General features: G+C 53.1%; 1 protein-coding gene and 1 pseudogene across 1 annotated transcript; both read left to right on the forward strand.

Moving 5' to 3' along the window:
- The first annotated feature begins 3,315 nt into the window (after positions 1–3,315).
- On the forward strand, positions 3,316–27,186 carry TBX19 (T-box transcription factor 19). The gene is made up of 8 exons (XM_047705648.1): positions 3,316–4,043; positions 13,453–13,717; positions 14,845–14,979; positions 17,488–17,549; positions 18,934–18,995; positions 20,642–20,830; positions 22,803–22,938; positions 25,901–27,186. The coding sequence occupies exons 1-8, from the start codon at positions 3,847–3,849 to the stop codon at positions 26,184–26,186; spliced, it is 1,332 nt and encodes a 443-aa protein (XP_047561604.1). The 5' UTR covers positions 3,316–3,846; the 3' UTR covers positions 26,187–27,186.
- On the forward strand, positions 18,194–18,424 carry LOC125086492 (uncharacterized; annotated as a pseudogene).

The raw sequence follows: 27,186 nt of genomic DNA on the forward strand, positions 1-27,186 counted from the left end.
AGCGGCTGTCCAGAGAGGCCAGGCTGAAGGCCGGGAGAGGGCGCACCGGCCGTGCCAGGAGGGGCCCTCTCTTGGGGTGGCCACTGGGCCATTGCATGTGCTGTTCCCTGACAGTCGTCCTCTCCGGGCCCCCAGGTTGAAGAGACTCGCAAGCTGACCTGCTAACCTGGTTTTCAGGAGCTCATGATTTGGGATGAAACAGACAAGAAACCAAACTATTATTTCCTACTTTTCTCCGTTTTCGGTACTTCCGAAACACTTGGCACACTCGGTATTAAAGTTCTCTGGGCAGACGCCTTTTTCTCCGTCTTAGGTTGTTTAATTCTTTGAAGGCAGGGACCCTCCTGTTGGTGATACCGTGGACTGTCTGGGGAAACACTGTTCACTGCATCACTCAGTGTTTTCTCTATAAAGATTCGTGGGAAAAGTTTCTCCCAGGGAAATGGCTTGTTTTTTATTTTAGGAACACAGTGTAGTTATGCCAGATTTTACTCCCGCTCTTGGAAGAGGAAGCTCCCAGCCATGCTCACGCCATGGTTCTAAGCCGCGCCGTCCTGAAATCTCTTCTTGGCTGGATGTGTTGTCGTCTTTGTATTAGTTTCTTTCTTTCCCTCCCTCCCTCCCTCCCCCTCCCTCTCTTCCTTCCTTCCTTCCATTCATTCACTCTTTCCATATTAGTTTCTTATTGCTGCTCTAACAAAGTACCATAGACTTACTGTCTTAATACAACATAAATTTATCTTCTAGTTCTGGAGGTCCAAAGTCTTAAGTCCGTTCCATGAAGCTAAAATCCAGGTATCGGCAAGTGTTCCTTCCAGAAGCTCTAGGGGAGAATCCATTTCCTTGTCTGTCCATCTTTTGGAGGCTTCTGACATTTCTCGGCTTGCAACTCCTTCCTCCATCTCCAAACCAGCAGCGCGGCTTCTCTCTTCTCTGACGCCTACTTCCACTCCTTGCACCTTCTCTGTTTGGCTCTGACCCTTTTGCTCCTTCGTATAAAGACTTCTGTGATTACATTGGCCCTACCTGGTAATTCTGGGTAGTCACATACGCAGATGCCCTCTCACTGCCTGCCCTGAGTAGATTTTAGTTTATAGAGTGGTTTTAATTTTATAGCAAAATTGAGCTGAGAGGATACAGATTTCCCATATCCCTTCTGCCCCCGCCCCACCCCGCACAGCCTCCTCTGCTATCAATCAACATCCTGCAGCAGAATGGTAAATTTATTATAATTGATGAACTACATTGACATGTCATCATTACTCCACATCCAGGGTTTCTTTCTTTCTTTCTTTCTTTCTTTCTTTCTTTCTTTCTTTCTTTCTTTCTTTCTTTCTTTCTTTCTTTCTTTCCAAAGCAAAGTTTATTTTTTTTTATTAATTTCAAAAATTTTTTTTAAAATTTTATTCATTTGGCAGCTCAAGTACGGGGAGGGGTAGAGGGAGAGGGAGAAGCAGGCTCCCCACCGAGCAGGGAGTCTGATTTGGGGCTCGATCCCAGGACCCTGAGAGCATGACCTGAGCTGGAGGCAGACGCTTAACCGACTGAGCCCCCAGGTGGCCCCCAGGATTTTCATTAGGTTCCTTCTTGGTGTTGTACATTCTGTGGGTTTGGGCGAACGTATAATGACGTGTATCCATCATTATGGTATCTTACGGAGTATCTTCTCCACCTTAAAAATCCCCTGTGCTCTACCTATCCTCCCCTTTCTCTCCCCAGCCCCTGGCAACCTCCAGTTTTCACCGGCTCCTTAGTCGAGCCTTTTCTAAAATGCCGCAGGCTCTGGAACGTGGCCTTTTCAGATGGGTTTCTTTCACTGAATAGTATGAATGTAAGGTTTTCCATGTCTTTTCATATTTGATAGCTCCTTCCTTTTTAGTGGTGAATAACATTCTTTTGTATGGATGGACCACAGTTTACTTACCCGTTCACCTGTTAGAAACCATCTTGGTTGCTCCCAACTTTTGGCAAGTGTGAATAAAGCTACTAAAAACCTCTCCATGGGACGCCTGGGTGGCCCAGTCGGTTAAGCCGCTGCCTTCGGCTCAGGTCATGGTCCCAGGGTCCTGGGTTCGAGTCCCGCATCGGGGTCCTTGCTCGGCGGGGAGCCTGCTTCTCCCTCTGCCTCTGCCTGCTTGTGCACGTGTGGGCATGCGCTCTCTCTCTCTCTCTCTGACAAATAAATAAATAAATAAATAAAATCTAAAAAAAAAACAAAACCCTCTTTGTGCAGGTTTTTGTTTGAACATAAATTTTCAGCAACTTTGGATGAATACCAAGGAAAGTGATTGCTGGGTCATACGGTTAGAGTATATTTAGGTGCTTTTGTTTTTTTTAAAGATTTATTTGTTTATTTAGAGCACGAGCCTGGGAGGAGGGGCAGAGGGAGACTCTCAAGCAGGCTCCCTGCTGAGTGCTGAGCCTCAGGTCAACACGGGGCTGGATCCCACATGCTGAGACCAGAACCTGAGCCAAAACTAAGAGCCAGAAGCTTAACCCACCGAGCCTCCCAGGGTCTCTGCCCCGAATACTTTTTAAGTACTGAATGTACTGTTTTGAGTGCACTTTGTGTTATCATTTTTGCTTTTGTTTTTCCTTCTCATTTTGATGCTGTTGTGGTTGTAGTGAGGGAAAAGCTCGTAACCCCCAGGGTCTACTCTGGGTTGGGAAGGTAGACCAAGCGACCCCTGTCCTTTCCTGCACCTCCCCAGGTTTACTCTGTGTTACGGGTAAGAGAAGCATTTTCTACTGGTCGTGTATTACCTGGGAATGTGGGAATGCATCCTGGAATGCCAGGTAGGTCATGGACTGTCTACCAGGAAAGCCAGAGGGCCCTTCTGGATCCTCCTGATCCTTCTGGATCACAGTTGCTCAGCCTCGTAATGTCAACAGCTTATTTTCAGTCGCTGAGGGAAGAGTGCCGCCGTAGAGAGAGTAATTTGATGCTAAATGAGTTTTTTTCCTCTCTCTGGCGAGGGCTAGAGAAAAGCAAATTGGGGCTTTGGATTCTAGGGAGGAAGGACAAGGTTCGGAGTCCCATGTGCCGGAGACGCTGAGGGCCTTTGGGATGAGCAGGCGTGCATGTGCACAGGATAGGATCCCTCAGTGGGGAGAGGAGCAGTGCGGGGTGCCCGGGGAGAAGGAGACCTTAGGTCCACTTTTGTTTTCTCTGGATCTTGATCCTCGGGGGGTGTGCACAGAGCCCCTTCCTTCACTCTCGGGCGCAGCTGTCCTGTTCCTGGCACAGCGCACCCTCTTCTCTCTGGGGCTGCTAGAGAGCGGCAGGGTTTGGGTTCTCGACTGTGTCCGGAAAGCCGCTTTGGCATCAAGCTTGCCGGTCCCCACCAGGACTTCTCCTATAGGTGCCGCGTGCCACGATCTATACACAAACATGATTTGTCTGATTGTTGCTGTCTGGGCCTGGAACAATTTTAATTAATGGGAAAATGGTCCTCAAAACAGTGATTAGACCTCTTCAGGTACAACAAGATAAAAGCCTGATAATTTGGATGGAGTACTCTTCTTAAATGTCTATTCTGTGCCTGGCAGCCAATGGGAGAGCCAGGCTTTCCCCCACCTGATCCGAGGAGTAATTAAGAGAGGGCTTTTTCTTCCTACCTCTCCCCGCCCTCCCCTCCCCACTGGAGCTTAACAGGTTGGTGGTATAATTTGGAGACTTTAAGGGGTGTCATGCTAGGGGCTTAGGCAAGGGCCCGGCATCTTCTCTCCAGCTCCCCAGACACTGCGCAGCTGGGTTTGAAAAGCAGGCAAGTGAGGGGAGGAAGGAGGTGGTAGCAGGCGAGAGAGGTGACGCTTCCCAGCCAAGTTTGAGAGGGGCCTGTGGCCATGAGCGAGCTGGGCAGCCAGAAGAGCAGCGATGGCACCGTGTCTCGCCTCCTCAACGTGGTGGAAAGTGAGCTACAGGCCGGGAGGGAGAAAGGTGACCCTACGGAGAAGCAGCTTCAGGTCGTCCTGGAGGACGCCCCTCTCTGGCAGAGATTCAAGGAAGTCACTAACGAGATGATCGTGACCAAGAATGGCAGGTGAGTTTCTCTGCCGGCCTGCTTGGGCTGGGAGGGCTCGGCTAGGACGGCGAGCCCCCCGACTATCCAAGAGGCTGCCCGTCTTCACTCAGAGGCTGCAAGGGCTGATGACAATGCTCAGAAGGACAGTCTCACTCGGCTTTCCCCAGCGAACTTAATTAATTTCCCGAGATCAATGGAGGCGGAGGGTGAAGCCAGCTTGCATGCGTGTTCACCGGAGAGATTGCGGGAAGGCAGCCCACGTGGGCCACGCCCCACGGGTTAGGGAGGTTAGCCCGAAATTACTATTATTTTCTGACTCGCTGCCTGTCCTGGAGCAGACCTGAGCTCCAGCTCGGTGCAGATGAGGTGAAAGTCAACTTTATTTGGAAGCTGAGTGTTTCCTCTTAAGCACAGCAAACTTGCCAGAAATCTGGGACCAGCTGAAGAAGGGGAACCAAAGGGCAAACGTCATCTCGCTGACCATCGCTCCCTCGGCTTCCTGGTGTGTGTGTGGTGTGTGCTCGTGGGACCTTGTGTGTGTGTGTGATGATGTGAGAGCCATGGCAAGGACACTGCCTGAGGCCGTGGTGCTTTCTTTCTTCTCAGTGCGGTAAACTAGACATGAGCAGCAACCCATCTCTGCGGGCCTTGCTTGGGTTCTGTGAGGTCCAGACCTGCGCAGTGGCTGTCAAGGTCACGGTGGGCGCTCTCACCCCAGAGGAAACGCACATGCTCGGCAGTCTCTCTGCCTGCAGCTTGGCCAGACTGGCTCCCGGCATTCAGCTGCTGCTCACAGACCCTTTGGCTCGCAAGGTCAAGAAGTACAAAGGTCAGAAGGCGCCTCCGCGTGGCGCGTTTCCGCAGGGCTCCGGCTGCGGCCTTCGGGAGAAATTCTGCTACGAGAGAAAAGTTGAGGCCGGCGGGGTTTCTGGCGAGCTTTTGTCCTTGTGCAAAATGCTTCCTTTCCCGATGCCTTGGTTTCCTATTTTCAGATAAAATCCACACTGTAGAAATGAACCATCCCTTGTCTCTCTGGGAGAATTGTGAACTCCAGCGCTTTTGCCTGGCATGGAAGTGCTCTGTGAGGGGAAGGTGTGCCAGAAATAAGGGCATTTCAGTACATTGTGATCACTCCTAGTAGAAAGAATATCAAACCTGCTCGGAATACCAACCAAACGAGCTTGATATTTCTGTTTTCTGACTCTAAATGGGTCCCCTACTTGTTTCATTTATCGGATTTGTTACTTTTAATATTTGCAGTTGTAACGATCAGTGCCTACTCTTGATCTGTATTTATACATTATTTTGGGTAGAAAGAAATAGAAAATACTTTCTTAAAAAGATTTTATTTATTTATTTGACAGAGCGAGAGAGCACAAGCAGGGGGAACAGTAGAGAGAGGGGGGGAAGCAGGCTCCCCGCAGAGCAGGGAGCCCGATGCGGGGCTCGATCCCAGGACCCCGAGATCATGACCTGAGCCAAAGGCAGAGGCTTAACCATCTGAGCCACTCAGGTGCCCCGAAAATATGTTTTTTTTTTTAAAGACTTTATTTATTTGACAGACAGAGATCACAAGCAGGCAGAGAGGCAGGCAGAGAGAGAGGAGGAAGCAGGCTCCCTGCTGAGCAAGAGGCCGATGTGGGGCTCGATCCCAGGACCCTGAGACCAGGACCTGAGCTGAAGGCAGAGTCTTTAACCCACTGAGCCACCCAGGCGCCCCGAAAATATGTTTTTAATATCAAAGAATCAACCCCACATTTCTAGTTGGATTTACTTCCTTTCCTTTTGCAGCTGAATGATGCTGCGGTTGGAGAAGTTCTGTCCGGGAGCGACTGTGGTTCATCCTTTGTGTTTAGTGGATAGTGTTTGTGCCAACGTCCAGCCTCACACTCTCCGTTTGGCTGTCCAGGCGCCATCTGTGAGAGTATAATAAGCACAATCACCAAGTAAAAATACAGTCCATCTAGTCCAATGAGGAAGAAATACAGTTTCTGAAGCCATTTAAGATCCAGGTTAATGATAGGACACACTGGGATGTTCTATCACAATTTAGGAAGAGCTTTCTCTTGCCTGTGTTCATCTATATCGTTTTTTCTGCTTATTTAAAATGTAAAATTCTTCCCGTTTAATGTCCTTCGATATTAAACATGTGAATAATATTCTGTAGAAGCGTCTCATTACAGTCAGGTTGGTAGTTGCTGTGCACGGAGGCTCTGCTGCCGTTTCCCTTCTCCAGTGAACTGAATCTTCTCTTAGTTTCCATTATGGTCTCTGAACCCCTTAGGGTCAAGGTTTTGCCAGGAAACAGACAGGTCCCTTTACACTTCAGATAAAAGAAGGGAGACGCACGTCTAAGAAATGGATGTGTTGATAATGAATGAGGTTGGCCTGAAATTACTCTCAGTCTCTTGTTTTCACAGATTTAAATTGTTAGCAACTTCTCCTGTTCTCGATACAGAAAGCTCTTGTTTCCGGTCCCTCTTCTCTTACGGGTCTATTCTTGTAGGTCTCCTTTGTACCCACTGTCCTCCGCTTGCAGACCCAAACCGTCTCCTCCAGTTGCTTCATCCCTGCCTTTCACACCAACTCCTGAGCCCGGGACACCTGCCCCCGCAGCCCTTCTCTGCGGAGAAGCTTAACACCCGGCTCCGGCCCCTTTCATTCACATAGCCTGCCGCCCCTGTGGGCAGACTCTGGATTTCTAGAAGCATCAGCGGGGGTCATCAGATAGTTCCTGTCCACTATAAGAGCTTGAACTCTGGGAAACAAACTGAGGGCTGCTGGAGGGAAGGGGTGGGGGACGGGTAACTGTGTGAGGGGCATTAAGGAGGACATGGGAAATGAGGAGCACTGGGGGTTCCACGCAACTGATGAGTCCCCGGATTCCGCCTCCAGAACTAGGAATGCACGATATGTGAATTAACTGATTTTAAATAAAATTAAAAGAAGAGAAAGTTTTGAAATAACATAGGATGGACTGATGGAAGAGTTCAGTTTGGGTTTCAGAAGGAGACCGTCGGTGCGTGCCAGTAGGAGGCTTGCCTCTGACAGGTCAGAGGTGGGAAAGAGAGGGTTCTCCTGCGCATTATCCCCAGAAGCTGGGATCCTGACCACCTTCGTTCTTCCCTCCATCTCTCCTGCCTCCCCCTCTCCTTCCTTTTCTTTCCCTGCTTTTTCCCTTCCCTCTTTTTATTTTATTTTTTTTAAGATTTTATTTATTTATTTGACAGAGAGAAATCACAAGTAAGCAGAGAGGCAGGCAGAGAGAGAGGAGGAAGCAGGCTCCCTGCTGAGCAGAGAGCCCGATGTGGGGCTCGAACCCAGGACCTGGGATCATGACCTGAGCCGAAGGCAGCGGCTTAACCCACTGAGCCACCCAGGCGCCCCAACCCTTCCCTCTTTTTAAATGTGAATTTGTTTTCCACACAGCAGCAGTTGTGACAACCTCCCTTCGCACCCTCTGTAGTGTGTCTGGCTGGTGAATCCTCCCTTTCCTTCCCGTCCTTTGAGCAGCGAACCTGAACTTCGATTGTAGGTTGAAGGAAAGAAACTAATTTGAGGCTCTGAGGCAAATCTGTGAAATCTCTTGCACCTCTTGTTTTCTTTACTAAAACATCTCCACGTTAGCGGAAGATGCTCTGTTTCACAGGTATTTCCATGCACTTGAATAATTTCGACTCAATTCTGATCGGATTTGCCTCCAGCAGGTTTTCAGAAGTTGGAAGCATCTCGAATGTAACTGAGACGTCCGTTTGTTATCCAAAAATATGCGCTGGGAATCCTAAGTCGGATTTGCTGGGCGATTCAGGGCAGCGAGCTGATGCGGGGACAGGGAGGTGAGAGGGGAGATGGAGCTTGTGCATCAGGCAAACACATTTCCATGCCCTGTAGCCCCAGACACTCCCCCCAGGTTTAGGGGCACGATTCCTGAGGGTCCTCTGTGTCTGCGTAACCTGCCTCTGACCCGCTGTTTCGGCCTCTTGCAATTCTGGGAGGGGACAGAGGAAGGTGCTTACGGGAGCGAGTGAGTTTTACCTTCAAACGTCTCTGCTCCCCCCACCTGCAAAAGCTGCCTCCTTCCTGCAGACCTCACTCCTCATAGCCTCCGTCAGCAGCCCTGGCTCTTGAGATCGCCTGTGAGGAAAGCAGAAGCCAGAGACCAGCCTCCTGGAGCTCCTCAGGCTTTCGGGCTTTCAGGGAGTGCCTGTTCCTCCTCCATCCATGTCTGCTTTCCTGGCCCTTGTGCTAGCTCGCTCTCCTCCCGCCTTCTCTCTCCTTCCCCCCCACTCCCGAATTAGGGGCCAATGTACATGTTTCTCAGCTCCCCAGAGGCGCTGTGGCTTCTCTGTGGTTAGCCGTCCCTTGGAAAGGAAAGAGGAAAAGCTGGCTGGGTTAGATGTGCAGTTCACCCTGGAGGACAAAGCCGGGCACGTGCTGCCCACGTGTGAGGGCACGGACTCCCCTGGACAGTGCTCCTGCTCCTTGTGACGTGGAGGATGACGTGGACATGAGGCTCAGGGTCTGGACTTGGCCTAGACTTGGGCTGAGCTCCTGCCCCGGTTACCGGACTCGTGGCAAGGTGACAGACCTCCTTGTTCCTTGCTGGGATAATGGAGGTTAAAAAATTCATAGCATCTCTTAGTTCATTCGTGTGGTAATAAAAGAACAAAAGTATTTTTAAAATAAGTTTTTTTATTTGAGTAGATAGATATGGTGTTATCTGATTTTTAAGTGTATAACATAGTGGTTTGACAAGTTTATACATTATGCTATGCTCACCACAGGTGTCGGTGTGTAACAAAATAGAAATAATCATAAAATTCTTGGTAGACAAGTACTAAAGAGAATAAAGCAATAAACCATTATGTAACTTTTCACAAAGTTTTTCCCCCCTTTAAGTAGATTCCACACCCAGCATGGAGCCCAATGTGGGGTTTGAACTCACAACCCTGAGATCAAGACCTGAGCTGAGATCAAGAGTCAGACACTTAACCAACTGAGCTACCCAGCCGGCTCCATTCTGTAACTTTTCAGATGTGTCCTTCTAAAATCCAGAGACTATGGTTTCTTTGTTTTATCTTTTTTTCTTTTCTTTTAAAAAGAGTTTTACTGGGATCATTCATGTGCTGTACAACTCACCCACTGAAAGCGCGTACAATTCGGTGATTTTTGCTATATTCACAGAGTTACACATATATGCTCACAAATCATTTTTTAAACATTTTCATTATCCACAAAAGAAATCCTGCATCTCTAGCCATCATCCCCCAAGTCCCCCCATCCTGCTTGGCCCTGGCACACACTAATCTTTTTCAGTCTCTGGATTTGCCGACTTGGACAGTTTGTATGAGTGGAATCATGCAATAGGTGGTCCCTTGTGACCCTTTCCCTGAGCGTCGTGTCTTCACGGTTCAGCCGTGCTGTAGCATTTTTATTGCCAAATCATACTTGCTTGTGTACATGGGTCCTGTTTTGTTTACCCATTCATCAGTGGATGGGCACGTGGGCTGTGTCCACTTTCTTTGCTCTTACGAATAACGCTGTTGTGAACATTTGTGTACAAGATTTTGTGTGTTTTCATGTCTCTCGCATGCGTGTGCAGGTGTGGAATTGCGGGGTCATATGGCAGCTCTGTCTGTAACCGGCTGAGGAGCTACCGGACTGTTCTCCAGAGTGGTCCCACCGTTCCGCATCCCCACCAGTTGTGTTCGAGGCTCCTAGTTTCTCTGCAGCCTCAGCAACATTTGCTACTGTCCACTTTTTAACCACAGACGTCCTCATGAATGGGAAGTGATTCCTCACTGCACTTTTTGGTTTGCATTTCTCTGATGGCTGACGATGTTGAGAATCTTTTCGTGTGGTCACAGGTTCTTGAGAACATCAGGTGTGGCTCCTGAACATAGCATGAAAGGAGAAAAGCCACGACACATTCCCTTATTCTGGAATTAAAGGTCATGCTACATTCTTTGTGAGACCTAGCATGATACAGCTAGGAGAGCACAAAATGAAAATCAGGTTTCCCCCCTCATTTTGCCTTAGTCACCCTAATCTTCTCTTTCCTCGGTAGTCCTCAATGGTCCAGGCTTATCTGGACCCCAGGACCATGTACTTGCTGTTCTTTTTGTGTGTAGTTGCTTTTATAGAATCATTTCCGGTGTCTGTAGGGTTCATTTCTTCTCCTTACTTGGTCTTAGCTTACTGTCCCCCTGGACCTGCTAAGATCCATCTAGAGCAGTTTCTCACTCTTAATTCCCCTCTGTGACATCACCCACTGTTGTTCCTTCATAACACTCTTGCAATTTAAAATTATCTTCTACATTTATTTATTTTTTATTATTACTTTTTTTTAATTCTTTAAAAAAAAGATTTTATTTATTTATTTGACAGATCACAAGTAGGCAGAGAGGCAGGCAGAGAGAGAGGAAGGGAAGCAGGCTCCCCGCCGAGCAAGGAGCTGGACACAGGACTCGATCCCAGGAGCCTGGGATCATGACCAGAGCTGAAGGCAGATGTTTAACCAACTGAGCCGCTCAGGTGCTCCAATTCATCTCTTCAGTCTTAAGGCAGAATTATAGGAAACTTCTTAACATTTCATGCCCTGAAGATAACAGCCATGCCACATGCTTGAGGGGCTGTGTCCTTACTCTGCCAGTTAAGTGTATGACGAAGATACGTTATATGAGCTTTTTTTTTTTTTTTTACTTTTACATGAACTGCATATCCTTATCAAGAAAACTTACAGTACGTTTTAACTTCATAATTTAACTTCAAATTACGATTACACATTTCACTCCTGTGTTTTCTTTAAACCAAACCACACTGGACCAAACAACTTCACCATTTCAGAAAAAGCCATAGACCGGAAATCAGACTGTCTCTCCATGTGCCTCACAGGAATGAGCCAGGCTCCCGTCAGTGACAGTGACCCAGTGTGGCCCGTGGGGTCATGTCTGATATCTGCTTTGGTGATTCTTGGCAAACGGCATCTGTGCCTTTCAGGGGGCTTCTTCTTTTCTATACTTGGCCAATATTATTAAAATAATTGAAAATGTTAAAATATGTTGTGGAAGGGAGTAGTTTCGTCGAATACGACGAGAAAGGAATAGATGAACTCCTTCTGTTGAAGAAAAAACAAAAGAATATGCAAGGGGACGAATTCCGATGCCACATGTAGCTCCCGCGGGGAGGACCATCATTTTCCTCTACAGGAAAGTCACTATCATGTCGTGAAGGGACAGGAGGGAGGAGGTGAGTCGCGCAGCATCAGGCAGGACCTGGACTCGAGATGCAGGTTTCCCGTGGGAGTCGCTTGTAGTTCACGCACTCGCACTCATCCAATCTCCTATTTAGATTTTCTCTCCTTGAGCCAAGACTGGGGGAGGGGAGAGACAACTCTGGGGAGCCGAGGGAGGGAAGGAGCAAGCCGTCAGCATTCCCATCATAATCCCAAGGCCAGGGGCTCCTTTTTTTTTTTTTTTAAGATGTTATTGATTCATTTTTGAGAGAGAGCAAGAGAAGTAAAGAACCAGGGGGAGGGGCAGAGGGAGTCCAATGCGGGACATGATCCCGGGACCTTGGGATCATGACCCAAGCCGAAGGCAGACACCCAACAGAGTGAGCCACCCAGGCGCCCCAAGGCCAGGGTCTCCTTGCAAATGACCACGAGCCAGCCCCACCCTCACTCCCTCGCACATCTCCTGAGTTTTTTTCTCAAAGCTAAAGATGCTGTACACCTGCACATCTTACGCGTTAACGTTCCTGTGACTCGCCTGGGGACTTTGGAAAAGCACAGCTTCTGATCAAGCAGGTGTAGCGTGAGGTCTGAGGTTCTGCATTTTGAATGACCTTCCAGCTGGTTAGGGACCAGCGCTGCTGGCTCAGGGGCCGCTTTAGCAGCAAGTGTCTAGACTCGGTACTGTTAGCTTCTCAGTTCGGGGATTCAGATTTTAAGAAGTATTGACGGGGCACCTGGGTGGCTCAGTGGGTTAAACCTCTGCCTTCAGCTCAGGTCATGATCTCAGGGTCCTGGGATCGAGTCCCGCATCGGGCTCTCTGCTCAGCGGAGAACCTGCTTCCTCCTCTATCTCTCTCTCTGCCTGCCTCTCTGCCTACTTGTGATCTCTCTCTGTGAAATAAATAAATAAAATCTTTAAAAAAAAAAAAAAAAAGAAGTATTGACAAGGGGCGCCTGGGTGGCTCTGTGGGTTAAGGCCTCTGCTTTCGGCTCAGGTCATGATCCCGGGGTCCTGGGATCGAGCCCCGCGTCAGGCTCTCTGCTCGGCGGGGAGCCTGCTTCCTTCTCTCTCTCTGCCTGCCTCTCTGCCTACTTGTGATCTCTGTCTGTCAAATGAATAAATAAAATCTTAAAAAAAAAAAGTATTGACAAATAAGCCAGTGTCTCAGGCAATCGGGTGGGGGGGCATGTCTAGTAACCAGGTCTTTTAAGGATAATTTGGAGCAACTTAGTACATTTGGCGAAGGAAAAACAAACCAGAGGGAATGAGACGCCCAGTGAGGGGCCTCTGCAAATGCGTGAGACCAAACTTGCTGGTGCTGTTCTAGAGGGCGGCAGAAGGACCAAGGAGTCCAGGTCGGTGCATCTTGAGCTCAAATTCCCACAAAACGCTCAGTGAAAGGATGGTTCCACAGTCATATCAGTTCAGTGTGTGCACAGACCCTACCTTTGCAGAGGTTTGTAGAGCGCATTAGTACATTAAAGGCTCTGAGAAGTCATGCAGGGAAGGAATTGGTCTAACCGTAAAGCCCAGTGCTCCCTCACCTCCTTAACCGTGAAACCACCTGCTCCCTATTGGTGCTATTCCTGTCGTTCCACACGGGTGTTCCTTGTGGGGGAAGGACTGGTTTGTGGCGTTAGTGTGGAGACTGATGTGCACCAGGAGGACGTCTTTGAAGAAAGGTCTCTGTGAGGGGTGCCTGGGTGGCGCAGTGGGTTAAGCCTCTGCCTTCGGCTCAGGTCATGATCCCAGGGTCCTGGGATCGAGTCCCGCATTGGGCTCTCTGCTCAGCAGGGAGCCTGCTTCCCTTCCTCTCTCTCTGCCTGCTTCTCTGCCTACTTGTGATCTGTCTCTCAAATAAATAAATAAATAAAATCTTAAAAAAGGTCTCTGTGAGAATGTGGCGTCTGAAGACATACTTTGGGCTTCAGCCTCCTCTGTCAAATGATGAGATCAGTGGTTTTCGGACGTTAAAACAGAACACAATGGTTTAAAGTAAAAACCCCAACATGACATGCATTTGTAAGAAGAGGCCCCTGTTGGAATTGGGGCTGCAGGCCTGGGGCATTCTCTGTGCCCCGGGGCACTCCAGGGCAGGTCTCCGGAGAGTGGAGGGACAGCTGGGTGAGGTGCAAGGTGTCCCACACACATTGACATCCCTCCTGTGACTCAGTTTCTGCCTTTCCTTTTAGACGGATGTTCCCTGTCCTCAAGATCAGTGTCACGGGGCTGGACCCCAATGCCATGTACTCCCTCCTGCTGGACTTTGTCCCCACGGACAGTCACCGCTGGAAGTATGTCAACGGGGAGTGGGTGCCCGCGGGCAAGCCGGAGGTCTCCAGCCACAGCTGCGTCTACATCCACCCAGACTCCCCCAACTTCGGGGCCCACTGGATGAAAGCTCCCATCTCCTTCAGCAAAGTCAAGCTCACCAACAGGCTCAACGGAGGCGGGCAGGTACGACCGGGTTGCCCGGCCACACGGCCGCCCCACAGCACCAATCAAGAAATATCAAGGGTGCATTTAGGCAATTAGAGGGGTCCTCACCGGCCTCTTCTCCCACGGAAGCCAATTACTCCCTGGAGCCCAAATGTGATCGGGAATAAACAGGTCTTAATTGGCGCTCTCAGTTTTAATGGACTTCCTGATGGTAAGAGCGCGGGAGTGTGGCGGTTTCCTTAATCATCGGCCCTGCCGCAGCGCTGTCCTGTGTGCTGCCTTTTTGCCCAGCCGCGCGAGGAGATGTCTGTGGGTCCCGGCTCTGTTGTTCTCTCCTCTTTTTGGTGTAAGTGGCATGTTGGCAGTAGACAAAAACCTTAATAAAAGCTGCTCGTAAATGAAATAATTGCGGCTTCCAGCGGGGCATTATGATAATTGTCAGAATATCCGAGCGGCTTTGGGTTTTCAGAAAAGCAAACAAACCTTAAATAAGGAAGGTTGTATTTAAGGTCTCCAATTAGAGTGAACAAGAATTCGGGGCTTTTGTCCCTCTTTTGTTTTCTCTGGGAAGACTGCGAATGTACCGGGCCAGGCTGTGATTCATGAGAAAACGCGGACGGTCGACGGGTGGGCCGCCCGTGGCTGGGGGAGGCCGGCAGGCCCCGCGGTTGGCCTGGGCGCCTCGGTCCGGCTCCTCGCGCCTCCTCTGGCTCGCGAGCTTAGCCGGCGGCCCGAGCTCAGGCCTGGGCGGACGAGACGCGCCGTCGCCGCCCCAGCGCGGAAGGCTCCGGGCTTTACGGGACGCGACCTTGACCGTACACAGTTCCTCCGCCGCCGCCTCGGGCGTGACCTGCAGCCGGGCTCCGCTGGTCGCCGAGAGCGGGTGCGGGTGGGGGCGGTGTCCGGTGCCCTCTGTCTGCAGGCGGTGACGGGGAGATGTCAGGTCCCCTGTGAAGGCCAGGAGGTCTGCGCCGACCGGTCCTCCCGCCGTGAAAACGCGGACGGGTGAAGGAAAGGGCGGCCGGGGCCGGCGGAGAGCGACTCTCCACGGCAGCCTTCGCCGCGTGGTCACCGCGGGCCACGCCTGGCGGCCCCCGGGCTGCAGCGGCCGCGGCCTCTGTCCTCTGCCTCTCCCGCCCCCACAGATCATGCTGAATTCTCTGCACAAGTACGAGCCGCAGGTGCACATCGTGCGGGTCGGGGGCGCGCATCGGATGGTGGCGAACTGCTCCTTCCCCGAGACCCAGTTCATCGCCGTGACGGCCTATCAGAACGAGGAGGTGCGCGGGCGCGGGCGGGGAGGGGGCACCGCGCGTGGGCGGGGCGGGCGGCGGGCTTGCGGGTCTCCGAGGCCCCCAGAGACGCGGGTAAACGGCGGGGTCACCCTTCCCACCCGCTCTTGCGGGTCTGCCAGCGGCCGGTGCTTCCCCTGCGGGCCCAGGAAGGTGCGGTCGTGCGCCGCGCCGAAGCCCCAGACGCCCGGGGTCTCCGTCGTCCGGGCGCCGTGTGCCCTGGGCCGCCCCGCGCGGGAGCTCCTGCCCTTCGAGGCGAGGAGCCAGCCCCGGCCTCTGCCGTTCGCCGGGGCGCCACGACCCGGCCCGCCGGCTCACTCGAGAGCGTCCTGGGCCTGCGCGTCCGCAGAAGCGCTGGGGCGGGTCGGATTCTCTCCGACTCAACTTTAAAAAAATTCTTTTTAGAATAATGCATGTTTATTAAAGAAACGCCCGCGGAATAAATAAATAGCACAGAAGTATGTTCAGCGAGAAAGAAAAAGAAGTAGAACTGACCTTCCTCTCCTGCGTCTCGACCCGCTCCCCGAGGACAAGACATAAGAGCTTCGAGTGTGCTTTTCCGCACAGTGTTCGCGTCTGTAAACAGACGTGAGAATGTGGACTTCCTCGCATGCATCGGCTCATGTCGTACATGTTAGTCTGCAGATTTCTCTTTTTTTCCAGGCGTGTCTCTTTTTCTGACGTGTCCACAGAGGACATCCGTGTTTCAGGCCATCAGCTGCCCACTGCTGGGCGTTAGGCCGTTCACAGTCGTCTCATGGGCTGTTGGAGATAAGGCTGCAGGGTGTGCCCCCGGACGTCCACATCCACTGCCGCTGGCTTGCGTGGGTGAACTCCTAGCAATGGCATTGCTCCAGGGAGAGCATGGGTTTAGGTACCCCCACATCGCGCGTCGGAGAGTGTACTCCTCTCAGTGCCCGCACCGTTCCCAGCAGCTTTGATAACCTGTTGGTGAAGAAAACAAAACACACACCCCCATACCAAAATATACCCAGAAGGTGTCTTGTTGCTGCCTTCATCTGCATTTCTTTTTTAGAGGCTTTTAAAGAATTTGAGCTCCTTCCCAGCTTACCAAGTCTGAATCCCCAGGGCTGGTACCCGGGGTCTAGAGTCTCTAAATTCTCCCCAAAGGATTCTGATGAGCACCCGGGCTTGGAAACTACTTAGGGAAGCCTACAGGTTAAACTGAGCTGTTGATTGCACTCGGATCACAGATGGACAGAGAAAATGTAATTTCTTTCCTTTATGTAGTCTGGCCTCTTGGCTGAGCCCCTCTAGCAGCCGGTGGGAACAGAGGTTAAATATTTGATCATTTCAACAGGTGCTGTCTTTGTAGGCGAAAACATGCTGTGTTCAAGATGGCCCACCCTCTCCTGCTTCTCTCCCTTGGAGGGAGTCTGGGTCTTTGAGGGGGTGTGGTTTTGCAACTCTGGAGAGTGCATGTTTGTGTGTGTCGGGGTGCTGGAGACCCTGTCCTAGCTGCCCGATGGCCTGTCTCAGCCTTGATTATTCCCTGTGGGAATCAAGCCTAAGAAAACCCAACCTTAGAGCCTCTCTCTGGTGCCAGCACTTTCCTGCTGAGTCGGCGCTGATGCACCCAAGAGGGGGCAGGCCTGTGGGTCAGTGCTGGTCTCACTGTGCACCTTGACCTCTCCAGGTTTAGACCAGGAGAAAGACCCGGACAGGTGCATCAGACCCGCCCTCTTCTCATTTCTTCCCTGTTCCTGGGTCGCAAAGAGTGGTGCTTTTATTTAACTTTTCTTCTTTCTACCAGGCCCTTGCTGAAATCAACATTCTTTTCAATGCTTTTTTATTGAGCAAAGATTTGTTGACTAGGACTGCCTGCTGGGAACACCGCGGTGGGCATCACAGGTGTGGGTGCTGTCCTCAAGTCCGTATAGCCCACGGGGAGAGGCCATTAGCTAATAGACGTTGTATATGGTGGCCGCTGGCTCCGAAGAGGGAAGCCGGCAAAGGCCGTGGGATGGAGTGCCAGTGGCTGGGAGCGATACACTGTGTTTCTATGACCCGAATCACCGAGGAAGTGATCACTGAGACTCAGGGAATGAGGCTGGACCGTGCTCTCCGGGAGACATGGACTCAAACCTGCATGACTGACTGTGTTCCTGGTGACTTCTTAGAAGCGTAGCTGATGTGAGGGGCGTGTTCAATATGTTTAAAAAAAAAAAAGAATGAATAAACAAAAGAAGGAATGCTAGGGTTAGCACTTCAGGCTTTGCACATTTCTAATGCTTTGCCCTGTCTTTGCTCATATCCCGCTGTGTTTCCCATTTTCACCACGGGCTACAGCACAGCACTGTCAGAGACCGTGCATGAGTAATTTCGTGCAGAACTGAGCAAAGAAATGTGGAGAGGGAGAGCAAGAGAGAGAGGGGTTATTCCAATGTTACAGAAGTTCCCAGGTGAAGGTAAAGGGTTCCGTTTGTTCATGTATGTTCCACTTTCACTAATGCTTCTTGTCTTTGTAAACGGAAGATAACAGCTCTCAAAATCAAGTACAACCCTTTTGCCAAAGCCTTCTTGGATGCCAAGGAAAGGTGAGTAGAGAAATTTCAGTAAAATCGTATGAGCTGATGTCTGCAAATGTGAGATTTATGCTCGTCTTGGAAGGAACTTGCATTACCTTTGATAGAAATAGGTTTGTGACATTTAATTCCATATTCAACAAACTCCTAATCATCTGTGCCTGGGAGCAGGGCTCCAGGGGAACCTCTAACTGGCAATGTTTGCTCAGCTCTCTTTTATTACTGATTCTTGAAAGTAACATAGGCAGATGTAAAAAAAAAATAATTAAGTGATTTTGCGTGTTTTTTTTTTTTAAGATTTTATTTATTTATTTGACAGAGAGATCACAAGTAGGCAGAGAGGCAGGCAGAGAGAGAGGAGGGAGCAGGGTCCCTGCTGAGCAGAGAGTCCGATGTGGGACTCCATCCCAGGATCCTGAGACCATGACCTGAGCCGAAGGCAGAGGCTTAACCCACTGAGCCCCCCAGGCTCCCCGTGATTTAGTTTTAATGATCACTCTGCCCTTCCTCCAATTCTCTCTGAGTGGTACAGTTTCAATAATTTTTTTTTAACTACATGTAGCCCAGGAGAGGGGAGTGATTCGTATAAGTAGGTCATAAAGGTGAGAGCTCCTATCTTTCAGGTCTGAGGCAATACCATTCAGAGACTGCTAGGGATCTCTTCTGGGCCTTTTGGCTAAGATCAAGTGTAGTTTCTGCTCTTGCCAGTTCCGAGACTTCTGGGATGGGCAATGGTGACGCTACCACTTAGGCTAGAGACTCCCCAGCTTCGTGTTTTCCTTTTCCATTCTAGAAAAAAAATAGAAGAACGATATTACCTAATTGACTTCGATTGGTGGACTTTGTCCTGTTAGTATTTAATTTAACTTAATTTCGGATAACTAAAGCCAAAGGGAAACCTCAGGTGTGAGATGAACAGGACAAGCAGGTCATCCTGACTTGGGTCCTGGCTCTGCCGTTCCCTGGCTGTTGGTCATGCTGCCTCTCTGAGACCCACTTTTTCCATCTGCTAAGTGGGTCTAGCAGTATTTTCCTGGCAGGGTTATTGGTGGGTCTAGCCTATCCCAGATTCACCCGTGCCCCGAAGTCCTGCGCAAACCCCAGCTGCTGTTGGTGCCGGAGTTCCGTCAGGCAGAAGCAGTGACCACAAGTGAGAGAGATCCAACTAAGTGGGACAGCGGGAAACAGGGCAAATCGGCGTGACCATAGGTCGTGTTCTGAGGGGGATCGCACGCTAGATAAAGCACCCTGGGTGAAGCGGGGAGACATCTGAGACCAAAGGTGTCTGGTTTTCTTATTCCAAGAAAGGGATTGCTTTCCAAAGGGAGCGTGGGGTAGATGTCCCGCTGGACTTGTGTTCCGCTGGACAGCCCGGGCGCACTTCCCTGTGTTCCAGGAGTCACCTCAGAGATGCTCCCGAAGCTGTGTCCGAGAGCCAGCGCGTGGCCTGCTCTCACTGTGAGTCGGGTGAACGCCGGCGGGGGGGTTACCTGGGGACCCTGGGAGCCACCTCCCACCACACTCAGACCCTTCCTGTCGCAGATGCTCGGGGACTGTTCCACAGCTTCTCTCAAGACTCAGTAGGTTGTTTCTTCCACTCAAGACCAGTGTGTGCCCTTCCAGGATTCCCAGAGAGAACCAATGTTCCTGAGGGGCTGGACCGAAGCTGGGGCGGGAGATAGAGTTCTCAGACTGGACTTTTCATGTCTCAGAGGCTAAGGACTGTCCCAAGTGCATTCTGGGAGTCTCTCCTGCCTCTCCACTCTCCACTCTTGGCGGTCTGGCCTGGGTCGGCCCTGTTCTTAGTGTTTGCCCGTTTTCAAGTTGGTTCCCACCACAATGCTTCAGGCAGGCTCCGGCCTTGCCTGTGGGGAGGACTCTGGGTGGCTGACTGGACGGCCACAGGGTGGGGTGAGTGATACACGGCTGGGGACCCTCAGATACTGGGGGTCCCTCACCGGGCACCGGCCTCCCCGTGTCTGGATGGCGGGGGAGACCCCTTGAGGGAGGAAGGCCCTGAAGCTGCAGCGGAGGCCCAGGCTAGTGAGGTCAGGGTGGAAGGTTAACCCTGGCATCGGAGAAACTTGAACGAGAATCGTAGTGGTTCGCTCACTCGGGCACCTGCTGTCGTCCTGCTCTGGGGTTCTGGGGTTCTCTTCTGGCTCCTTCCCGTAAGCCTTGGCGCGTGTTCCACTGCAGAGTGGAAAGGGAACAGCTTACAGAAAAGCACTTAAAAAAAAAAGGGAAGGAAGAAAGAAAAGCACTTTTTCAAGTGAGCTGGAAAACGAGCCTTTTGTACTAGTACCGGCCCCGTGTGCTGAGCCCCACCTGTGCTAAGCTCTTGTGTTGCCGTCTTCTCAGCGAATGTCTCCAGCGTGCCAAGGGCGCAGGAGCCTGGTTCTGGGAGACCCCTGCCTGGCTTTGCCACTGGACACCTGCATCGAGAACATCTTTCTTTCTTTCTTTCCAATTTGGGTGCCTTTTCTTTCTGTTTCTTGTCTTTTCCATTCAAAAACAAATTTCTGTGAACTGTTGTATGACCTTCCAGGATGTTCTGCAAGATCCTTGTATCAGGCTGTGCTAGCCGGTTCCCCACGTTTTGCTTCCAGAAACCTCTGGTGGGGGGTGGTGAGGGGAGCCATCGTGGCCCTGGCTGGGAGTGAGAACTGCAGACACCTTCCCCCTGGGCAGAAAGAGACCCTTGTTCCCGTGAAGCACACTAAAGGTTCCCTAGTGGCTGGGGATGACACAGACATCGGACATCCCCGTCTCAGACTGACTTTTGATTTAACTCAAGTGAGTCAGAAGCAACCTAACTTTCTCATTCCCGTAACTTCCTCACTCGAAGGGTCTTTTGCACAGCTCTGTGCCCGCATTCCCCGCGCGGCTCTCCGAGCCTTGAGAGCAGCTGCCGGCCTTGTCCTAAGCAGCCAGCCACGCTGCTGCCGTGGAAGTGGAAGGGGAGGGACAGCGGGGTGGCCTCCGTCTCCCTGGGGCAGACCTTTAGTGTCGCTCACACAGAGGCGCAGTATGCGAAGGGACTGGAGACCTGACTTCTGATGTGCAAGTTCAGGGTCGGTCCGAGCCTTCCTTTTGTCTTCCAGTGGGAGGCTGGATCTTTTCCAACCCGGATGGAGTGTGCGCAGCAGGAACTGCCAATTACCAGTATGCTGCCCCCTTGCCTCTGTCTGCGCCGCACGCGCACCACGGCTGTGAGCACTACCCTGGCCTCCGGGGGCACCGGCAGGCTCCCTACCCTTCGGCCTACGTGCATAGAAACCATTCTCCCTCAGGTGCGTGGTTTTGCTGATGAAGCCCCTGGGGGTGGGGGGTGGGGCTGGTAGTAACACTATGTATCCGAAGGTGGCGTCGCTTTCATCAATTATGCGCAACAGTTTTGTGTATTGTTATTTTAATGTCTTATTTTACTCACCAGTAGTTGAGCATAGAATCATGACATTATCCGTGTTTTATGATTTTTTCATAAGACCATCTCCTGGTCCCTGACAGGTGTGATGGGCCTCCTCCCAGGCCGCTGGTGGACTCAGCATTTCAAGCTGCGTCTCCAAAAGCCAAGCTGGAGGGGCCCGGGGTCCTCAGCTCACCGCCTCCCGGTGGCTCCTTTCTGCACTCGTATGCGCAGCTCTGCCCAGGGCGGAGTGGGCCCGGTACTGGAGGGCTCGGAGGAGGGTCTCTGGGAGCTGGGCGACTCTGCGGCCAGACTTCCGCGTGGTTCGGCTGGGGGCGCGCAGGGCCGGCCTCGGGCACGCCGGCAGTGTATCTGCTCACTTGCTTACTTGCGGAGCTGCCGCTGGCCGGGGTGCGCTTCCTTCCTCACTGACCCCCACCGAGCCGGCCTTGGCCTTGCAGAAGCCCAGACCCTTGCCTGCTTGTTAGGTATGTGGGGAGGGAGGAAGGGAGAAGGGCAGCCAAGGGCTGATTTCTCGTTCAGTGATGGGTGCGACAGAGATTTCCTGAGGGCTGACTGTGTGCTGGGTTCTGTGTGCGAGCGGATTAGACAAACACCCAGCCTGACAGAGACTCTGGTCTCCTGTGGGGAGAGCGACACTAGACGACAGAGAGGGGTAAGATTGGTGGCAGGGGGCGTGGAGGAGAAACGTTAAGGTTCCATCCTTCGGGACGCCCCGAGCTGTCTGCAGAGGGCCTTCCCGGTCACCTGCTGTCTGCGTCCCTTCGCATGCTGCTCCCAGCAACCGTGAAAGCCTCTGCCGGGAAGACATAACGTGGAGCTCCGTGGCATCAGAAGGTGGGCCGTGTTCTCACCGCGTCCCTCCTCGGTCAGCACAGAACACAGCTTCCGAGCACCGCTGGGCCAGGCCCTCTTCTAGCTGGCGCCGGTCGGGGGTGCGGACGGGGATGGGGGGACAGTCTCTTGCATGAGGAAGCTCGGGGCTACACGACGCGGAAATGACAGAGCGGGCGCATGAGCCGCCCACAGGGGCTCCGGCTGGAGCTGAGATTTGCGGGATGCGCAGAAGGGGAAAGTGGTGGCAGTGGGTGGGAGTGAGGGTGGACGGCAGGGGACCCACGAGAGGCCCGGGGCACTCCAGGGAAGAGTGGTGCGGGCAGAGGCACAGCGGGGAGAGGCCCGGGATGGCTGGGGGCGGGTCTGGACCAGAGGTGGCAGGGGAGGGGGAGGGCCCGGGACTGAGGCTGAAGCGGTTCCAAGGGCCCGGTCCTGAGGAGGCGTGACCGGGCCAGCCGGGCGTAGGCTCCAGAAACTTCCTCCTCGCTCACCTCTTCCCCTCCATCCCCTCCCTCATGTCTGCACTGTTCATGCAGACGGAGGCTTGCAGACACCGTTCTTGTGGGGTTTCACGTTACTTGGGGTTGCTGAGAAGAGGAAGGGGCCGGTCCTCAGAAATGCCGTCTGGGGCTCCGGCGGGCCCTTCGGCTTGTGTTGAGGAGACACTGACGTGCCCCTTCTTCAAGGGGAGAGCGCATGGTGGTGCGCGTCCGGCGGGTCTGGTCACCGGCGGTGGACCGTCCCTCCCCTCCCGGCCTCTATACAGTGGAGAGGACAGGTCGCTGCGGTGACGATTAAAACGTGAGCGCCGGGTGGCCTACGGTGGACACTCGGTGTGTCTGGGAGACCGTGTCTCTTCGGTTTCCCTCTGCAAGTACCCACAAACTCCCGCACCAGTAGCATAGACCGCGGGTGTGTCGCCATGAGGTGGGTCCTCGGCCGCCGTCTTTGTCTGTTCTCCACACTCTGTCAGCTCAACTGTTGTCCTTTCCCCAAAGTGAACTTGATGGAAAGCTCGAGCAGCAACCTGCCGGTGTTCTCCGGAGCGGACAGCTGGACCTCCTTGTCCTCCACGCCGCACACCAGCATCCTGTCCGTCCCGCACACCAGCGGCCCGCTCAACCCAGGGCCTAGGTAAGACCAGCACTGGCAGCTTTGCTCCTCGGTGGTCCTGGGGGTGATGCGGGTGCTGGAGACCCAAGTCCGTTCTCCTTCCGACGGTGGCTTCGCTGCGGAGTCCTTGTCCTGACTCTTAAACCACTGGCAAGTGCAGGGAGCAAGAGGAAGGACTTTCCTCTCCCAGAGACGAGGGAGGGGAAAGCACTTGCTCCGCCGTGTGCTTCGGTGTTCGGTCTTTGAAAAGGGAAAAGACTTTATGGCCTGGAGTCGTTTGTCCTGAACCAGCCAGAAATGGTGTGAACTGTGGTGGTGGCAGATAGACACCGACTGTGGGAGGACGGAAGGAGAAAGTGTCAGTAGATACTGAGAATTCAAGATACTGGGCTGTCCGTGTTGTCATAAACCACCCGTCTTCCCAGGGGAACAGGCTGTGGGTGTCTGGCCTGCAGCCCAGGTGACAGAGCAGAGTGTAGCACGTAGGAGCCGCCGTGTAACCTGCACACCAGAGACCTGCGTTTTGTTCGGGCTTCTGGAGATGAGGGGAGAGAGGACAGAAAGGGACCTTGGAGTTTGGTGGACGTGGGCGTTAGTCCTGGTTCTGTCACATACTGACTTTGTGTCTTCAGGCAGTTTTCTTGGCCTCACTGAGCTCCAGCATTCTGGTTGCTAAATCGGAAACAATAGGGGCTGCTCTGGGTCATGAGGAGCCCAGGAGGAGAAAAGGCTCTAAAATACTTCGTGAGCAGTAACGCGCTACAGAAGCGCCAGCTGTACTTTCAACATAGGTGCGCGATGGTGAGGAGGTCCACAAAGGGATTCCACATGGAAAGGTGGGTCTCGGAAGATGTCCGAGGATGTGTGTGGTTTGCCGGTCTAGCAGACGTTAGGAGATCGTAGCGTTTGGGTCTACAGCACGGCTGCTCACCCTCGAAGGAGAGTTAGAACCACCTGGGATGTTGTTAAAATGCAGGATCTGATGACAGGTCTGGGTTGGAGCCTGCGATTCTGCCCTTTGACAAGCTGTGGGTGTCGTACGCTTGGCCTTGGTGGTTTTGATACTGATGCTGCCTTGGTGCTTGGGGTCCAGCGCTGTGCTGTCCCACGCAGCTGCCCCGGCCGCTGGTGGCCACTGAGCCCTGGAGACAGAGCCGGTCCCGGGCGGGGGGGTGTGTGTGCTGGAAACACACACACACTAGCTTGAAGATGTAGCAGAAAACAGAGCATAAAAAGCTCAACTCTTTTTTTTCTCTTTTTACCTCAATACCATGTTGAAATGACAATATTTTAAATATGTTTGGTTCCGTAAAATCTAACTATAAGCCTCATTTTTCTTTTTCTTTCCTTCCTTCCTCCCTCCCTCTCTCCCTCCCTCCTTTTCTTCCTTCTTTTTTTATTTTTGTGAAATATGTAGCTACTAGGCAATTTAGTCTTGCAGTTGTGGTCACGTTTTGTATCTATTGGACAGTGCTCGAGTGGGTTATCTAAGGAAAAAGCGTGGATTTGGGTTGTGGTAGGAGGGGAGACAGTGAGCCCTTAAAGATATTAAGTAACCCCATGGCAAGTTCTGTCCTCAATACTTCATGGAAGTCATTTACAGTATCCAAGACATCCGCGAGGCTGGCATTCAAATTCCTGTTTTACCACTGGAGAAACTACAGCTCGGAGGCATTAAAAATGTCCCAAAGGTCACGCACTGAGTGTGTAATGAGCGCACGGCTTTCCCACCGGGCGGGAGGCATCAGGAAGGGGCCCGCCCTGAGCAATGTTGTGGAAACGTCTCTTCTGGAGATCAGGCCTCAAATCCCAGCCAGCCGAGCTGGCGAACACCCAGACATACAGATAGCCCCAGAGCCTGGCCTTCTGTGGGTTTCCTCTGGCCCCGGGAGGTCTGTAGTCTCTGGACTGGGGCGCAGAGCACAGGGTGCATTTCTCCCTCTTGTTCCCTCAGTGGTGTGTTTAACTGACGACCGGCTCCGTAAGGATTTTGCTAGAGGATAGCAAACGTGCCCAGGACTGTCGGCGTGTGCCGAGCCTCTTCTCAGGCAGGGCTGTATCAGAAGAGGTAGGATTCTAATGTCAGGACGTAGGGACGCCGGAAGGCTGAGAGCGTTGGCGTTTATCCCATCCGCTGCAGCAGCAGGCATGCTCGTCTGTGTTCGGGAGCAAAAATTACGATCCGCTGGAAAGCTTTACAGAGCCCTGATCCCCAGGCACAGGCCAGATGGGTCGAGTCAGGTGTGTGGCGGCAGGCCCCGGGCATCGGTGTTATTTCGGAACTTGCCTGGTGATTTCCCGGCGCAGCCAGGTTTGTGACCAGGACTTGCAAATGGGAGAGGTCCGAGGCGGTGGTCTAGCTCCAGCCTCTCTGCCCGGGAGCAGAGCCGTTGGGTGCAGCCCGGGAGTGCGAGAGTTTATTACAGGCACCGCCCTTCCTGGGTGTCTTGGGCCGGGCATCACCCGCTCCCCTCTTCGTCCAGTCGCAGCAGCCTCTGATCCCTGTGCCTGAGGGCAACCCCGAGTCTTGAAGGTGAGGCCGTGGAGGCCGTAAGGCGCAGGGTGGGAGGCCGACCTGGGTCTTCTGACGCCTGTGTGTCCCGGCTACGCCCCGTCAGCCCTCTTGCCCGTCTGAGGTCCCCCTCGCAGGCCTGGCCTTCCACATCCGCCCCCCTTTGGCTCTCCCGGCCGTCCACGCAGGCTGCAGGGCGGGGCTCCCCGAGTGAAACGCGTGTTCAAAATCAAATGTGCCGTGGCAGGGCCGGGGAAATTCAGGTCAGGGCACCTAATTCCATGCTCCTTCCGCGGCGTGTTGCCGCTCACTTCAGCTGCTCCGCAGAAACAGGGCCGTGCTGTGTCAGAGCCAGAAAGCCGTGGTGAGGCGCCGTCTTCCTAGGCCTGGGCCTCCTGGCGCAGTGTGCATGCTGGGCAGCTGGCTGGGTCTGCTGGCCGCATCCTCAGCATTCTGTGTCTGTCTCTGCAGCCCCTACCCGTGCCTGTGGACCATCAGCAACGGCAGTGGGGGTCCTGGCGGGCCTGGCCCAGATGTGCACGCCAGCTCCCCGGGGACATTTCTTCTGGGGAGCCCAGCTGTGACTTCGCCCCTCTCCGCCCAGGCACCCAGTTCAGCGGGTGCCGAGGCTCTGGGGGAGCCCTCGCTGACCAGCATCGCCGTGTCCACCTGGACAGCTGTGGCCTCACATCCCTTCTCAGGCTGGGGTGGCCCGGGGGGTGGGGGGCGCCATTCTCCCTCCTCGCTGGATGGGTAGGCCGGATCCTGGAGGGGTCAGCGGAGAGCCTTGTCTGTATAGAGCATTTAGAAGCCCCACCTCTGTGTCCAGTGAGTTAGACAGCCGCGTCTCCCCACCCAGTGAGTGCAGGGTGCAGGGGTTCCGGGAGGTGGTTTAGCTTGGTGATGCTCCCTGTTTCTTGTCCTACAGCCGTCTTCTCAGCAGCCCGTCAGTGACATGCTCACGTAACTGGGGTTCTCAGGGCACCTCCTTTGGTCCTGCTGCTTACTTTCAGATGATTCTAGAAGGCCTCACTTCCTGCTTGCTGTTACGTGGAGGTGGTGCGAAGCTCTTCGGTGAGCTCCACCTCTCCCTGCACTGCGCCTTCCTGGCCTCGGGCAGCCCTGGGAAGTCTCTGCGGCCCCGGGGTTGCTGCTCGGAGACCAAGAGAGGGTGCAGGCCCTGGAGCGAAGTTCCCGAGAAGAGAGGCCATCGTGTGTTACAGCAGTGCGCCTGGAGTTTAGGAAGTGAGGTCATGTCCTTCCCTTGCTCAGAAACCTTCCGTGGCTCACCATTGCCCACAGAACGAAGTCCTACCCTGACTAGGAGGACCCCCACCCCCGACCTCCTGGCCTCAGCCCGCGCTCCCAGCTTCAGTTCCCTTCATCACCCCAGGAGCGGCCGACATGTCAGCGGACCCTCCCACCTCTCTGCCTTCCCCGTGCCTGAGACGTCCTTCTCTGGTCAGCCCCGTCCTTGTGAATCCTGCCCATCCCCCAGGACTGACCGGAGGCCCCGTCAAACCCCCAATGTGCCTCGGCACACGTGACCTTGCCCAGCTGCCTGCCTTCCCATGGGTCCTGCCTCTGTTCTGGAGCTTGCCCCATCCGGCGGTGTTTTTGTTTGCCTGTGAGTGTGTCTCTCTCCCACTAGACTGTGAGCCCTTGAGGGTGAGGGCTAGCCTTCTGTCTTTGTACCCCGCAGCACCTGGAACTGTGCCTTGTCCCTAGTAGGTGCCCAATAAACTGAGTGCAGTTGG

This window comes from Lutra lutra, chromosome 15 (genome assembly GCF_902655055.1).
Source record: "Lutra lutra chromosome 15, mLutLut1.2, whole genome shotgun sequence".
In the NCBI taxonomy this organism is placed as follows: domain Eukaryota; kingdom Metazoa; phylum Chordata; class Mammalia; order Carnivora; family Mustelidae; genus Lutra; species Lutra lutra.

Bases quoted from the DNA above. Each gene is read 5' to 3' on its own strand.
- TBX19 (XM_047705648.1), top strand. From the start codon at position 3,847: ATGAGCGAGCTGGGCAGCCAGAAGAGCAGCGATGGCACCGTGTCTCGC. The intron at 17,550-18,933 runs GTGAGTAGAGAA...CCTGTGTTCCAG, and splicing joins TTCTTGGATGCCAAGGAAAG to GAGTCACCTCAGAGATGCTC. The intron at 22,939-25,900 runs GTAAGACCAGCA...CTGTCTCTGCAG, and splicing joins CCGCTCAACCCAGGGCCTAG to CCCCTACCCGTGCCTGTGGA.